Genomic DNA, 17,311 nt, shown 5'->3' on the forward strand with positions numbered 1-17,311 from the left:
TACCGATACCACTGAGGGGAAAAACCTCTGGCACTGGTGCATGTGGCGAGCACATACACCTACAACAGAATGGACGTGAGCAACACATCTTGAACAGCAGTTACGAAAAGGTAACTGTCTCTTTTCCTGCTTAGGAAATGTTTGTTCATGTTGCTAAAGCCTCTTCTGTAGCATGGATGAAGTCTGCTTATTCCTGGCATTTATCACCTATTTTGGGTGACAGTGTAGTTATTTTGCTAACAGGCTAACTTTTGCAAGTGTAACTGGTTGGTTCCTTGGCACAGTTTCCCAAATTTCTGAAATCTTAGCTTCCCTTCAGGAAATGAAACCTTTTATGTCTCCCTTGAAACCCAGTCATGCGGTGTTAAAGCCGTACCCATCTTAATTTTTGTATCTTACGCTTATAAAAATGATTGAGGAAACATACTACTCGTCAAAGCACAATTGCGAAAGAGCTCCTCTTTGTATAAGTGAGTTTTAGCCCATGAAAGCTTATGCCCAAATACATTTGTTAGTCTCTAAGGTGCTCGTTCTTTTTGTATAAATGTAGTATCCTTATAGTATCAAAGAATAAGATTTATAATATTTGGGGGTTCCAGAAAACATTTGGGAACAGTAATATTGCCATTATGAGACAGCTTTTTCATAAAAATGGCTACCAGAGCCTATTGTATCTGTAAGAACTTGAGAGTATCATCTTTGGCAGTATGTTTAATCTTGTATTCCTAGGTTGACAACCTCCTCTTTGTAGTCATGCAATCTGCCCATCTTGTGAGTCAGAGAAAAGCTTTCCAACAGTCTATTGAAGGGCTCGTATCTTTGCATCATGAACAGACATCCAGCCAGCCAGTCATTGCCAAAGCATTGCAGCAGCTAAAGGTAAGCAGCCTTCTAATTTATTTCCATGAGGATTGTTTATTGTTTTATCATTTGCATTTCATTCACTGATATAAATTAAAACACAAATGGTTCAAAAGCTGTTGACGTGATTTGATTCTAGTGATGATGATAAACCAATACTCTGCATTTGTACTTTGTACAAGTCGTTGTAGGCCATGTTTTCTGTTCAGTATCCGTTGCGCTCACACAAATCACTTGTGAATGCAACTTTTGAGCAATATCATGTGCATGTACAAGTCAGAGAATCTACACACAAAAAATAGGAAGCCAGTCTGTAGTACAGTAGACACATGAACCATGGCAAAACAAAAAGTTTCATAGAAAGGGATCACAGAGTTGAAATGAAGTACATTTGCTAGTTCTTGAAAACTTCCTGTGTTCAAAATGTCAGAAAAACCAAACTTCATTTATTATATCTAATGTATTGTCACATAAAAGCATTTTAATGTTTGCTGTCCACAGTTTTGAAAATTCTCCTCATTTTTCCATCAAACTTTATAAAGGAAAGCAATAAGTCATTCTAATTTGGGACTAAATAGAGAGGATGCAGAGGGAGCGAAGCAAAAGGTCTGTTCTAAGCACAGCTGGGTTTGTTCACAGATGCTCCAGGAACAGAGGATCTGTGGGATAGGGGGGCCACAGATGGAGACACTGGGAAGTTTAGTGGTTTAGAAATCCTGAATAGCCTTTTCTCTCCCTGACCATTTCTAGGCATCTGATATCCTGCAATCTCCTCCACAAACAAGCCGCAGTCAACACCGTATTTTCTTGGAACCTTAATGCTCCCTGCCTTTGTTGACGAAGGTGCCATGTGTCTGACAGACTCTGTGTTGTGTCCTAATATTTCTGAAGTCAAACATCACATGTCCCAGGACTCTATCCGTAGTCATCCCAGAGTGCTTTATAAAGTTTGATGGAAAAATGAGGAGAATTTTCAAAACTATGGACAGCAAACATTAAAATGCTTTTATGTGACATGAAAGTGGGTAGGCCTACAAAACCACAGGACCCACGGAAACAAGGATTTACTAATTGAAGGAGTCATGGCTGTCCCCAGATGTCCCACTGAAGTCAGTGGCACCCGTGCCCACGCACCCATGGATAGAATTTGACTCTGGGTTATGTTCTATATAGATAGTAACAGTAGTGCTCTTTTTCTAACTCAGCCAGCTGTTACTGTGAAATGTAGTATCTGAGAATGTGGGCATTTATTAACTAGTCATGTATTTATTTATTTCCCACAAAACTATAGATTTTGGTCAGAATTTGATAAAATAGTACTGTAGCCAACAAACAGTATTTTAAGCAACAGTTTGGTTTGTATAGATCTGTATGAGTTAAGAATTGTTGTTTTATATGAATAAAGCGCATCACCTGCTAAGTCATGTAATTGTAATTCGTGATTGTCTTAAAAGATCTGTGGGTGTGCTCTCTTATACAATCATCCTCTTATTCCTGTGACTTCATCTTCACTCAGGCATTTGTTTTATCCACTCTTTGACTTTGTCTCCTTACAGCGCTTAGTGTAGCGGGACCCCAACTACTTTGGGACTTTGGTACTACTGTTCTATAAATAATAATAATAATTCAGTGTCTCTCTTCAACTGAAGCTGACTTCTTTTTGTTCTTCAGAGCGATGCATTACAACTGTGCAATAAGATAAGCTGCGCCATTGACAGAGTTGATCGCATGTTCACGTCTGAATTTGATGCTGAGGTTGATGAGTCTGAATCTGTCACTCTGCAGCAGTACTACCGAGAAGCCATGATTCAGAGTTACAATTTTGGGTTTGAGGTAAGTGAGCAAAAGGGAATATGCATTTTTTGTGGGAAAAGAATGTTTTTAACATATTTTGGGGGGTAAACTGATAAAATTCCACTCTTTCACTTCCAAAAATTAGTGAATTATGCTTTTGAGTGAATTCTGTTAATTCTTATAGGAGTATTGTGTGGAGCTGTGCAAATCTTTTCTGTGCAAATGGTGTGAAAATTAAAATCAATCTGTGCAAATGGTGTGAAAATTAAAACTTTAGACTACATAAGAGAGAGAGAGTAGTTCTGCTGAATCTGCCAAACTCTTAAACTCCTTGAAACTTACTTTGGCAAGGCATTCCTAGTTGGCAGTCTGAATTTTAAATTTAATCTTTTCAGGCTTTGCCCACTGACAAATTTTTACAGGAGATCAGAAATATTTTGATGTGAGCTGTGTCACTTGATCTTTCTCTGCCTCATTTTTTCTTCCTAAGCCCATACAAGCTACTATGTAAATGCAAAATATTTTAATTTAATCTTTAGATTTAATATTTAAACCCTTCCTGTCAGTGGATGCAGCTCATCAATGCCTGTCTTAGTGTGCCAACCAGGAAATGTCAGCTTCAGGCCACTTCTGATACATCTTCACTTGTTTGATTCCTTCAAACCCTTTTTCAATACACCTTTGAGACAGTACACACTTCACCATGTACAGAATCCTTGTAAGAACAGTCTTCTAAAACAGCCCATGTTCCTACTGAAACTTTTAGTGCACATATCTACATATCCAAAGACTTTATTCTTTCCATGTAGTACTTAAATTAAATTTGCCTCTAAGGTATGAATATTACTCAATGCTAGTTTGAGACTTGCTCTATATGATAGCAGAGCTGCGTATTGTTCCCGCCAAGACAATATAATTCTTTCTTGGTATGCACATTGTTTAAAAGTAGTGCATGCTCACACATAGTATGCTATATGGCTGAAATGCTACCTTTTTGTCTTGGTTCTTTTGCACTAAATGTCTTGTATTTGGGGCTTTCCCTTGAAGATATTGTTAAATAAATAATCATGCAAATTGTATGGATAGAATTAATTATATGAGAGTGAGATGTGATCGTGCTTCCTTGTAATGTTGTATTAGCTAGCAAATATTTCAGTAGATATTATATATAATGGATTTATTTTAATTTTAATACTTGAAGGATATTTTTTAATATATTGTAGTACCATAAAGAAGTTGTTCGCCTGATGTCTGGAGAATTCAGGCAGAAAATTGGAGATAAGTATATCAACTTTGCCCGAAAATGGATGAATTATGTGCTAACAAAATGCGAGAGCGGTCGAGGCACGAGACCCAGGTAATGGCTAATTGGGCACCTTATCATAATATGATGTGTTGCTCTTTTCTTAAATATAATGCGGGATATTTCTGCATTGATTAACGAATAATAGCTACTTCCCATATAAATGATTGGTGCTTCCATTCCTTTTATTTCCGTGAGATTTTCCATAGTAAAAGTACATAGCAAAGCACTACCCAAACTACTTAATGAGTTTTTCTTTCCAGACTCCTTGCCCTGAGTGTTAGCTGTCATGGAAGAGAGAGAGAAGAGATACCTGAGATAACTAGGGCCCAAACCATTCAAAGCTTTCAAATTAAGGGCTGACACCTTGATGAAAAATTACTGTTTGGTCAGGAATCAGTAAAGATGGCAGAGCATTAGTGCAGCATGCATTCGTTGGGGTGTCCTATTTAAAAGGGTGGTGATGTTGCGTGGTGAATTACTACATGTGCAGCATCTGATGACTTTTTCCTTCAGTAAGAGTTCTTTGTATTAATCCAGCCTGAAGGTGACAAAAATGTGGCTCACAAGTGACTAGATCTTCTTCTAACAGGAAAGGTTGGGCAGTCTTCTGACTAGATGACAATGATAGAAAGCATTTTGCCATTGTTTGATATTCAGGAACAACGAGAAATCTGCTAAGACCTTGGGACTATGTACTGTTTTGAATATCGGATGATAGGTGTCTTTGTATGAGGGTGTGGTCATTGTTCTTGGAGCGATTTCACGTGTCCTTTCCGCTTCAGTTGTGTGCATGCCCAGTATACCAAAGTCGGAGATTTTCCCTTAGTGGCATGTGTGCGCCCTTTGTGGCCTTGTACTGCTGTGTGATGTATTTCTCGTTAAACCACCCTCTGCCCTTTGTACCACCCTTGAGCCCTCTCAGTTCCTTCTTACTGCCCATGTTGGTAGTCTGAGTGTGTTGACTTGCTTTGCAAGTGTTTTCCCCATCAGGGAATTTGTTCTCTTGTATATAATTAGTGTACTCATCTATAGTTAGCTAGAGATTTAGAGTAAATTTCATTTGTTATTTTACTTAATTTTAATAGTGTGTTGATTCCCAAATGTTCTGTACTAACTCCGAGTACTGGGGCATGCCTCAATCTCTAGACTTCAAGGCTTACACCAGCTGCAATAAGTCTATGCTGGTGAGTGATCCTCATTCCAGGAGTCTAAAGTGCCCCAGGGAGGATCACATCAGGGACTGTTGTCAGATCTGCAGGGACTTCAAGTCCTGGACTAGAAAGGATAGGGAGGTGAGACTGCGTAACCTTTTCATGGAGTCCATCTTGCATCTACCATCTGAACCTTCCCCCTTAGGATAGGTACTGAGCACTTCTTCCATCAGAAGTGCTCCTCCAGACCTAGTATAGTCTCAGGACTGTTTCCCTTCCCTGAAGCCCAGGAAGGAGCATAAAAACCGTGCCTCAAAAGTATGTCTGGTTCCTCCACAAAATCGAGGTCTCTGGTACCATCTGCCAGCAAGCAAGCTGGACGGTGAGGTAGAGTGTCCTCCGATGATTGACAGGTCCCACTACCAACTTCGTCTTGTCCAGGGTTGTTGGCTCCATCACCAGTGGTGTTGAGACTGACCCCTACTGTTGTATCACCCCTTCAATGCCACAGCCTCAGGGGGGAACGTCGTGGTAATGACAACACTGAAGGCTTATGCTGTGGCATGAGATCTGCTATGCCTCTTGGTACTGGGTGCTCCACCAGTACAGGAAACAAGTAATCCGGTACTGATATATTTTCAGTCTTTGTTGGAGTTACCTGCGTACTGGCGTAGCCAACTTCAGACAGTCCAGTGCTGCCTTGCTTGGTGCCATCTAGAGGCAAGCCAAGTATGCTGTCCCTGGTACCAACATCTTTGGATACACACGAGCAGTCTTCAGCATTGCATAATACCACGTCTCCCTAGTTGGGTGACTCGGGTTTTTCTTCAGAGTCTGCTGTCGGCTCCTGTGCCCCTCACTCTTGGGATAAAAGGTGTCATTCACCTTCATCGAGAGGATTCTGCCCCTGGTATCTGACACAGGTGCCACAGTGGTCCAGGGACATGGCTCCTTGGGCTGATAGAGATTAGGCTCCAATACTCTACCATGGGATTTCCCCACCACCAACAGATCATCCCCAGTTCCTCTGCTCTCTAGATCTCTGAGCAAACGATGGGATGACTCACATGAGGAACCTCAGGAAGTCTTCCAAGCCAGTACTGAGGAACAACCTTCCATGCCACAACCTACACCTGGGGAGGTATAGGAGAACTCCAGCTGAACCTTCTTTACCCTTGTCCTCCTTTTCATCTGATGAGGTGGTGTTGTCTGGATTGTCCTCTTTTCTCCAAGATGACTGCAGGGCCTACTAAGAGCTCTTAAAAAGAGAGTTGCTTCCTCTCTAGATATCTGGGTTGAGGTAGTGCAAGAGAGTTCCAATAGACTGGTGGACGTACTGGGGTCAGCAGAGCCTTCCTGTCGTCTTCTACCTATAAATGAAGCCATACTAGAACATACAAGATTGCTGTGGCAAACACCCTCTCTCTGTCACTGACAGTCAAGAGAACTGAGTGCAGGTATTATGTCCCTTCTCAGGGCTCTGAACATTTCTACACTCATATCTCACCAGGTTCTTTGGTTGTCTTGACAGTAAATGAAAGAGCGTTTCAGGGATGGCCATCTTCTACCCCAAGGGATAAAGAAGCAAAAAGACTCAACTTTTTCAGTAGAAAGATTTATTTCATTGTTGGCCTACAGTTTCGTATCTCTAAAGAGCAAGTTTTGCTGGCAAGATATGATTACTATCTCTGGGATAATGTTCTCAGGGACAAGTAAACAGAGGATGCTAGATAAGAGTTCCTGGCCATCTTGGATGAGGATAAACTCATAGCTAGGACTTCTCGCCAAACTACGTAAGATGGGGAAGATTTGGCAACCAGAACTATTGCATCTGCAATAATGATACACACGTGTTCATGGCATCAATCTTCTGGTCTTCCACAGGAGGTCTAGCAGACTATACAGGATCTTTTTTGAGGGTCCCACCATATTCTCGCAGCAGACTGATGAGAAGCTTCACAGTCTCAAAGACTCTAGGACTACATTGAAATCATTGGGGATTTACACTCCATTCCCTATAAAGAATTAATTTCTCCCTCAGTCGAACCAACAGTACCACCTTTCCTGCCTAGACAAGCTTGACTACTCCAGGAGCAAAGGGAAAAACTACAGGATGAGACCTCCACTTCCTCACTTTGTCTTCATCCAGTCCTTCTAGAGAACCCAGAAAGGCCAGACAATGTTTGACTACCTTGTTGAGGTGAAAATATCAGTGTGTCTTGGGCGACTTTCTCCTATCCCTGTTTTTCACAACAGCTTATCCCACTTTCAGTGTGCTTTGGGCCTACATTACCACAGACCAGTGGGTTCTAAGCACAGTGGAACTGGGATAAACCTTTCAGATTTTCAGTCCTTCCCTGTCCCTCTTCAGAGACCTCCTCTGAGAGGTCCAGTCTCTCCTCCATAGAGCCATGGAGGAGGTTCCTCGTTTCTACTGAGAAAAAAGGGTTTTATTCAAGTTACTCCCTGATTCCAAAGGCAAAAAAAGATCCCAGACTTATCCAAGATTTGTGAAATCTGAATAAGTACCTAAGGAATATAAGGTTTCACATGGCCACCCCAGCTTCCATTATCCCCTCCCTCGATCCTGGCAACTGGTACTCTGCCATGGATTGGACACACATTTCCATGCAGCTATTGATCAAAGCCACATGCTATTCCTAAGATTTCTGGTCAACAATACCCATTCTCAGTTTACAGTCCTGCACTTGGGCCTCTCTGGTGCTCTGAATATTTACAAAATGGATGGTAGTGGTGGCTGCATTCCTCAAAAAAACAGAAGTGCAAGTATTTTCCTACCTTGACAATTGGCTGGTATGGTGTCAGTCCAAGAACCAGGTGGAATTCGGTGTAGCAGAACTCAGTGTTTTGAGGTCTGTTGATCAACAAGAGCTAGTCAGTTTTGAGTTCAGAGGACAGAGTTTATAGGGGCACTCTTGGTTTCTACAGTAGTCAGGACTTTCTAGCTCAAGCCAGATTCCAGGCAATGTTAACGATTTCCACAGATCTGAAAGTCCATCCAACCACAGCTGCAAGGAACTGCCTCAGACTTCTGGAAATGTGGCCTCATGTATGTACATGCTCTGTCATCCCAAACTTCATCTCAGAAGGTTGTAAGCCTGGTTAAAGTCAGTGTACTACCTAGCTCATGACCCATTCGAGGTGTTGATTTGTGTGCCTGCAGGTGTGCTGCTGTTCTTGGACTGATGAATGGATGCAATTCAATGTGTATATGGGAATTGCCTTTGCTCCTCCTCTATCCACACTGACTCTGGTTACAAATGCTTCTTTTTTAGGGTGGGGAGCACATCTAGGCACTCAGCATCTGTGGTCACAACAGTATTTAGCTCTTCACATAAACATGCAAGAGTTGAGGGATAGTCATCTGGCCTTTTGGACTTTTCTGCCTAGCATCAAAGGAAAACTCTGTCCTCATGAACAACACTGCAACAATGTTCTACATGAACAGACAGGGAGGGGCCAGGTCAGACAGTCTCTGTCATGAAGCATTACAGCGTTGGGAGTTTTGTATCATCAATGTAATTCACCTCAAAGCACCCCATCTTCTTAGGGTTCACAACAGTTTGGCAGATTGCCTGACCGGATCTTTCAGCAAAGATCACAAATGGTCTCTCAGGCCAGGTATGGACAGATTATATGCCCAGATTGCAGTTCCTATCCCTCCCTGGGACTTGAATCTCATGCTACAAAGGTTGATGGGTCCACCTGTTGAAGTGATGGCTTACCTGCTCATTACTCCAGCTATATATGAAATTTGCATTTTTGGCACGAAGAGTAGCAGAATTACGAGCGTTCGTAGTTGACCCTCCCTACACAGTCTTCTATAAGAACAAAGCAAAGTTATGTCTGCATCCAAAAATTTTGACTTTAGTGTCAGAATTCCACCTCAGTCAAGCAGTATACTTACCAAGTTTTCTAAGCCTCATTCTCCTAAGGATTAAGAGAGACTCCATAGCTTGGAAGTTAGAAGCGTGTTAGTGTTTTACTTGGACAGAACTAGGTCATTTAGATTGTCCTCCCAGCTGTTTGAGACTGTTGCAGAGAGGATGAAAGGCCCTGCAGTCTTGCCCCAGAGAATCTCATCCTGGATTTCCAAGTAGTCTGTCAGTCACTGTTCAGGTAGACTCTAAAACCCGTCTCCAGATTGAACTTCCTGTGAGTCACCTGAAGTGGCATGGACATGTGCAATGACTCGAAGAAGGAAAAAAATGGTTACTTACCTGTTCTGTAATTGTTGTTGTTTGAAATGCGTTACACATATCTGTCCAGTAAGAAGGAACTGAGGGGGTCGGGGACAACCCTTACCTTTATACCATTGTATAGCAGCATGAGGCAGAAGAGTTTGCATGTGCTGCCCCAACAGATACCGCTATGGGAAGTATCTGACTTCGGTGCACTGGACAGGCGCACACATGAAATGAAATGTACCTGTGCAACACATCTCAAAGAATAACAGTTACAGAACAGTTAAGTAACCATTTTTTCCTGTAGCTACTCAAAGTGCTTTTTCTTCCTGCTAACTTCACCTCCTTCCCAGATTTAGCTTAAGCCAGTTTTCTTTCATCCATATTCCAGTTTTATGTAGATATTTGGATTGTTGGGCAGCAGGATTGTCTGCTCTGAATGTGAAAGATTTAGGGTTGGGTGTTATCAGCATATTGTTGGCAGCATTGCCCATGATGTGTCTCAGTCTCCCCATAATTCTTACAAAACGTTCAGTAAGAGGGGTGACAAGATTGAACCATGTAGAACACCACATCTCAGAGCTCTTGATCAGGAAGACAAGCTACCCATCACCCTACTCTCAGATTGATCAGGAGAATTGGCAAAGCCAACCTAGCATATGTGCACCCTCACTTGGCTTCCATAGGTGGTACAGAAGTATTTTGTGATAGTTGATGTGAAAAACCTCTATAGGATTCAGTCACTTCAGAATGAATGTCTCATGCAGTTTACAGCTAGAAAGAGACCATCCACAAGTGACAACTGCACTTCTTAGTGCTTCAATCTGAGCTGAAACCCAGTTGGAATAAGTATATAATATTAATACTGGTCAGATTCTGCTTAAGTCTACTTGCTAGTACCATGTCTTTGATTTTGCCCAGAAAGGAGTTCTTAGTGACTCCTTATTAAAGTAGTTGCCAAGATCTTATGTTCTGGGCTGGGCACTTGAAAACATATTCATAGCTACTAAGGTCAGAAGGGACCATTATGATCATCTAGTCCGACCTCCTGCACAACGCAGGCCACAGAATCTCACCCACCCACTCCTGCGAAAAACCTCTCACCTATGCCTAAAGAAAAGGAGTACTTGTGGCACCTTCGAGACTAACAAATTTATTTGAGCATAAGCTTTCGTGAGCTACAGCTCACTTCATTGGATGCATTCAGTGGAAAATACAGTGGGGAGGTTTATATTTGTATATATGTATTTATATACATAGAGAACATGAAACAATGGGTGTTACCATACACACTGTAACGAGAGTGATCACTTAAGGTGAGCAATTACCAGCGGGGGGGAGGGGGGAGAGGAGGGAAAACCTTTTGTAGTGATAACCAGCAGTTGACAAGAACGTCTGAGGAACGGGGGTGGGGGGAGATAAACATGGGGAAATAGTTTTACTTTGTGTAATGACCCATCCACTCCCAGTCTCTATAAACACCTACAAGATCTCTATCAAGCATTCTTACAACTACAATACCCATCTGCTCATTCTTCTCTTCCGCAGACTAAACATCCCCAGTTCCCTCAGCCTCTCCTCATAAGTCATGTGTTCCAGTCTCCTAATCATTTTTGTTGCCCTCCGCTGGACTCTTTCCAATTTTTCCACATCCTTCTTGTAGTGTGGGGCCCAAAACTGGACACAGTACTCCAGATGAGGCCTCACCAGTGTGAAATAGAGGGGAGCGATCACGTCTCTCGATCTGTTGGTCGATCTGCGATCACGTCCCTTGATCTAGGAAAATCTGAGCCCTATTATTATTATTACTAGCACTGGTCCTCCAGTCTATATCTGGGAAGTTAGTCTCCCGTGATCACACAGTTTCCATTAGTATTTACTTCATTAAAAACATTAAAGTGGGCTCTGTCCATATCCAGATTAGATCCTGGCGGTCTATAGCACACCCCGAGCACTATCCCAGGGGAGGCTCTAGTAGTTTTCTTCCCCAATGTAATTTTTGCCCAGACGGACTCTGTCTTATCCATTCCATCGCTTCTTACTTCTTTACATTCTACCTCATCATTGATATACAATGCTACTCCACCACCTTTACCCTTATTTCTGTCTTTCCTAAACAGCACATACCCTTCAATACCCGTAGTCCAGTCACGACGACTATTCCACCATGTTTCTGTTATCCCTAGAATATCTGGTTTCACTTCCTGCACCAGTAGCTCTAGTTCCTCCATTTTGTTACCTAGGCTCCTCGCATTGGGGTACAAACATCTTAATTTTTGCTGTTTGGCCTCGCTCACATTCTGTACCCTATTAGGCACGGTCATTCTACAGCCAGTATAACATATTAGATTGGTATCCACGCTGCCCTTCCTCCTTATATACATTCTCCTACCCACGGCTGTATCCTTTCTTACTTCATTTTCTTCCCTCTCAATGCTAAAATCTGGCATGGAGATTACCTGGACATTTCCCAACCATCTCCCCCAGATTCCTAGTTTAAAGCTCTCTTAATCAGTTGTGCCAGCCTCCATCCTAGAAGTCTATTTCCTTCCCTGCTCAGATGAAGTCCATCCCGAGAGAACTGTCCATGAATGCCTCCCAGTGGCTATACATCCCAAAGCCCTCCTTATAGCACCACTGCCTAAGCCATCTGTTGATAGTCATACTCTTGTCACACCTTTGTTGCCCTTCTCTAGGAACAGGCAGAATCCCACTAAAGATCACCTGAACCTTGATTTCCTTAAGCGTCTTCCCCAGCCTAGCATAGTCTCCCTTAATACTTTCCAGCGAGAATCTAGCCGTATCATTTGTTCCCACATGAAGGATAATTAGGGGATTCTTTCCTGCTCCCTTTAGGATCCTTTTCAACCTCAGGTCTACATCCTGTATCTTAGCACCTGAAGACAGCACACCCTTCTATTCTCTGGATCAGCTCTGGTTACAGGCCTGTCTATTCTTCTCAGTAAAGAGTCCCCGATCACATAGAGCTGCCTTTTCCTGGTGATGGTGCTATTCTCCAGTCTATCCCCTGTTCCCTCTGGCTGCAAGTTCTTTCCATTCCTATTCTCCCTTGTAATCCTTTTCAACCCATCCTGTATCCTCCTGGGACTCATATTTGGTGTAGTCTCCATTGACTCTTCCTGTTTTCCTATAGGACTAGCCACTCTTCTCTTCTTCCTTGCCCTTCTACCTTCAGTGACCACCTGCTGAGCCCCTTCTTCATTTTCCAACTCGCAAACTTGTTCTTGAGCTCTGTTTCTCCTTCACTGGCCGTCTTTTCCTCTGCCTGGTTCTTTTAGTCACGTGCTTCCACTGACCACTTTCCTCACCCAGTCTGCCCTCAGAATTCCTCTGTCCTGCTTCCATCTGCAAGTCTGAGCTTTTCCCTTCAGATACCTCATGTCTTTGCTCCATAATCTGCTTGAACCCCTTTCTAAACTCAGCCAGACTTTCCACCTGCCTCTTCAAACCTCGGATCTTTTCCTCCATCAGCTCTATCAGACAGCATTTCATGCAGACAAAACTCTTACCATGTACCCCCTCCAGGATCATGTACATACCGCAGCTTCCACATCCAGTCATCTTCATTGTGTCTTCTGCTACATGGGTCACTCCCACTGCTGCCTCTTTATCTGTCATTGCCTTTCCACTGAATCCTGTTAATCTGGGAAACACAAACCACACCAAAACACCACCACCCACAGCAAGAACAAACCCCCAACAAGCACCGCAAGACAAACTCCCACTGAAACTCCCCTGTTTACATCTCTGTTTGCTGGCTCCTGTGCCGCTGCAGCTGTCTATGCCGCTGCCTGACTGGCTGGCTACCTTTATAGGACCCCGAGTCAGAGAAGCCCCGCCCCCTAATCAGGGCTCACCTTCTCTCCCAGCACAAAGCCCCTGCAAGCCTCTACACATACAAATAATACAAATACAAACCAAATACAAATACCTTCTCCTAGCTAGCTCCTGTGCCTCTACAGCTGTCTATGGGGAATTGATATGTATTTCCTAAGATATTAGTGGGCTGAGGTGTATAACCAGGCCTGAGGAAGGTAGACTACTATCTTTATTTGGGGACGTCTGTATTAAAAGTCCAGAACTCAGAATTTCATGTCCATTTATCACTGGCTAAAGATTAACCCCTTGGCAAAAGCCAGATACTTCACTCTGTGCATAAATCCAAACTGTTATACAGAAATTTTGTTGACATATAAGCAAGTAAGCAGCAGTCATTGGGTATGTCTACACTGCAAAAATAAGCAATAAATAAATAAACCCGCAACAGTGAGCCACAGAGCCTGGGTCCATTGACTTGGGCTTGCACTATGGGGTCAAAATAGTAGTGCAGACATTTGCGCGTGGGCTAGAGCCTGTGCTCTGAGATCCAACCCTGCCTTGCAGGGTTTCAGATCCTGGGCGCCAGCCTGAATCCGAATATCTGTGCTGCTGTCCTGTAGTGTGAGTCCTGCAAGCCCAAATCAGTTGACCTGGGCTCTGAGACTTGCTGCCATGGATCTTTTTTTCCCTCTTTTCTTTTTTTTCCTCAATGTAGACATACCCTTAACCATGTATATTAGGATAAGTCACTAGAACTCATGTGACGTTTATGTAATTGTTTTTGGCTAATGAACAATTCTCTTCTTCTTGACAGGTGGGCAACACAAGGTTTTGATTTTCTTCAAGCCATCGAGCCAGCCTTTATTTCAGCTCTGCCTGAAGAGGATTTCTTGGTATGGAATTAATTGTTCTCCCATTGTAGCCCAACCTGCTTTCAGTTCAGTTTCAATCAATAAAAGTCTATTTGTCTGTCTATTATCTGTTATCTGTGCTCTTATGTCTGATTAATTATTATTCCGAGACTGTTCTATATAAATCTAAATGCCTATTTCTCTGATTTAGCTTGCAAAATTCTGAATAGTGCATGCTAATGACATCAATATACAAAAATATTAAAATTGTCATGTCAGGTTTCTGCGGTACTGAAACCTTTGTATAGTAACTACATTCACGACCTGGGATACTTGGCAGCAGTTTGCTGATGAGCTATTAATTTACACTCAACCTAATATTGCTTTCTATTGGATGATCTGAAATGTATCTTTAATAGCCCTAGTTCATGTATGGAGCAAACCTAAAACATTACAATCTAACTGTATTTCTTTAGAGCTAAATCATACTAAAGTACAAGATTTAAAATTTGAATCTTGCCTTGTTACTGTTAAATTATATGGTAGAGCATAGTTTGTGTTTGGTTTTGGTGGGCAGGGGTTGTTTTGTTTCTGTGAAACAGAATCCTGAAAGCTTTAGTTCTGTAATGTGGTATGTTCTAGGTCTGCAGTAGAGGTGAAAGTACAGTCCCCACAAAAGTAGCAGAACACAGAGAATAATATTGATGGGAATTGATTGTGTTCACTTTTATTTAGAGTCAGCTTTTCTTTGGAATTTTGACAGATACTTCCCCAGTTAACATTTCGTCTCTCAACTAGTGTGTCTGCATTTATTTAAAGAAAAGGACAGGTTACTCAAAGCCTGTCCCACAGTCAGTACTTTGCTATCACTGCAGCATTTTTCAGCTCTACTGTTTCAGGAGGGAAAAGAGCATTGATCTCCAGTGGCAACACGCTGTAGTTGAGCCACTGTTAATTAGGAGGCAGATCATTATGAACAAATTAAAGATACATTATGAAATACTAGGGTACAGTAATCTTATTAAATAAATAAAACTGAAACTATAGCATTCATCCTTTTCCTTTAATATTATCTTTAAAACTAAACTGGCTATTAGCACAAAAATCCTGAAGCGGACTATTTTCCAATGTTTGCATTGCTGGGAAACATAGGGCTTTTAAAAAATTCCAGTTCTTTAAATATGATCTTAATAAGCTTGAGTATTGTGCCTGATATAGCAGATAAGATGTAAAGTTCTAGCTTTAAAAACTAGCCCCAGCCTGTTATTTTTTTCCCAACTTTGATGCAGTTTCTAAAGTATCTATAACAGTTTGATGGATAGTACAAATATTTTATTAAATAGTCTAATTGTAGTCCTGGCACCTTCTGATGTGATCTCTTCAGTTCTCAAGCTCAGGTGAATCTCAGAGACTTTGAGAAAATAAATATAAAGTGGTTTTTGTGCTTTACAATCATAGTATTCTTTCCTCTGAATGTGTATGGAACCAACACCTCAGCTAGCATTGTATAGTGTGGGAGCTATTTATGTGATAAAACCTAAACTCGAGGTTCTGACCACTTTTGGTCGTTGAAAGATAACTTGGCAGTTTTGCAAAAAGTGGGATTTGCAATGGGAACTGCACACAAACATCAGAAGAATACTCCAGTAACATTCAGGATAGCTGAGCTAAATTCAGACCCGGTGTAAACAGAAAACGACTGAGTTGAAGTTAGTGGAGGTTGTGCCATCTTACACCTGGTTTCAATTTAATAGATTTTTACGGTCAGATGGGACCATTATGCTCTAGTCTTATCTCCCGTATAACACAGGCCATAGAACTTCACAGAGAAATCCCTGTGGCAACCTCAAACTCTCTGTTTTGAGCTTATATATATATATATTAGAAAGACCTTTATCTTGATTTAAAGATTTAAAGTCTTCAAGTGATGGAGAATCTATCACATTCCTTGATATTTTCTTCCAGTGGTTAATTACCCTTACTGTTAAAATACATCAGTTTACTGGGGTCTCAATTTGTCTAGCTTCAGTTTCCATTATTATGCCTTTGAATTGCAAGAGGAATTTTAGCAAGGTGGAAGAATGTTTGTCTATATTTGTCTATATTGTCTATGGACAGAAGAGGGTCTCCTCTTATGCTAACAACAGCAATTTTTCTGGGTCAGTGTTGAGCACTATATCTCAGAGTGAACAGTATCTTTGAATGTCAGCCAGGTCTAATGCTTATCTCTGTGACATAGAACCCTTTTTTTTTTTTTAAGAAGATAACGAAAATAAAGCAGTTTATTCAGTAAACGTGATACTTAATTTTATGGTCTTTGTCAATGCTTGCATATAATTCCTACTAGCATTATAGTGTAGAGGGGCTGTTTTGTTATATATTGTTCATGCAGTGTTGTTATAGCCATATTAGTCCCAGGATATTAGGAGAGAGAAGATGGGTGAGGTAATACCTTTTATTGGACCAACATCTGTTGGTGAGAGAGACAAGCTTTTGAACTTACACAGAGGTCTTCTTCAGGTCTGGTCAGGTTTCCCAGATCTGAAGAAGAGTGCTGTATAAGTTTGCAGGCTTCTCTCTCTCACCAACAGAAGTTGGTACAATAAAAGATATTACCTCACCCATCTTCTTTCTATCATTGTTCAGTCTTTTTAACTACTTAATTCTGGCAAGTCTATTGCAGAGAGGAGTGTCTAGCAATGAAATCCTAACTTTTGGCTCCAGAGATTTAACTTAATGGAATAGATAGAAGAGTCGTATTGCACGTGACAGACTATGCATGTATTAGTACATTTTAAGCAATAACACCCTGCCTGTGTTGACTTCACCTCAGGATAATTGCCTGTTAGAGAAATCATGTTGCAGTCATTGTCTAAACTACCTCATACATTAACAAATATATTTCAGTTAGCAGCATACATAACTATATAGGTCATATCTGTGGTGAAGAAACAAATTTTGGAGATTTCGGATTTTTATGTCTGAAGACAAATTTAAAGGCTTGATCAAAATTGGAAAAACTAGTAAGCCAAATTTTCTTCAAATCTAGATAAATGACTTTTTTTGGGGGGAGGGCAATTATCTTGTTTCGTGTACAATATCATAACTTTTTTGTTGTTGTTTCCCTCTCCTAGAGTTTACAAGCTCTGATGAATGAATGCATCGGCCATGTAATTGGAAAACCTCACAGTCCTGTTACAGGTTTGTACATTGGTAAGACAGCAGTTACTGGCATTACTTCTGGAACCTAGCTACTGTAGTTTGTATAAATAAGTTTGAAAAATAACAATTTGATTGCAAGTT

At 41.4% G+C, this 17,311-nt stretch overlaps 1 protein-coding gene across 5 annotated transcripts in view; it reads left to right on the forward strand.

Moving 5' to 3' along the window:
* Positions 1–17,311, forward strand: part of MAP3K4 (mitogen-activated protein kinase kinase kinase 4) — a 144,594-nt gene that overhangs the window by 86,821 nt on the left and 40,462 nt on the right. For 3 of the 5 annotated variants that reach the window (XM_073337847.2, XM_078852214.1, XM_073337845.2), the window contains 5 exons: positions 730–879; positions 2,533–2,694; positions 3,879–4,012; positions 13,972–14,050; positions 17,143–17,221. In XM_073337847.2, coding sequence (XP_073193948.2) covers positions 730–879; positions 2,533–2,694; positions 3,879–4,012; positions 13,972–14,050; positions 17,143–17,221 — 604 coding nt within the window. The remainder of the gene's footprint in view (positions 1–729; positions 880–2,532; positions 2,695–3,878; positions 4,013–13,971; positions 14,051–17,142; positions 17,222–17,311) is intronic. The other 2 variants (XM_073337848.2, XM_073337846.2) reach the window with 1 other exon arrangement.

Source organism: Lepidochelys kempii, chromosome 3 (assembly GCF_965140285.1).
Source record: "Lepidochelys kempii isolate rLepKem1 chromosome 3, rLepKem1.hap1, whole genome shotgun sequence".
NCBI lineage: Eukaryota > Metazoa > Chordata > Testudines > Cheloniidae > Lepidochelys > Lepidochelys kempii.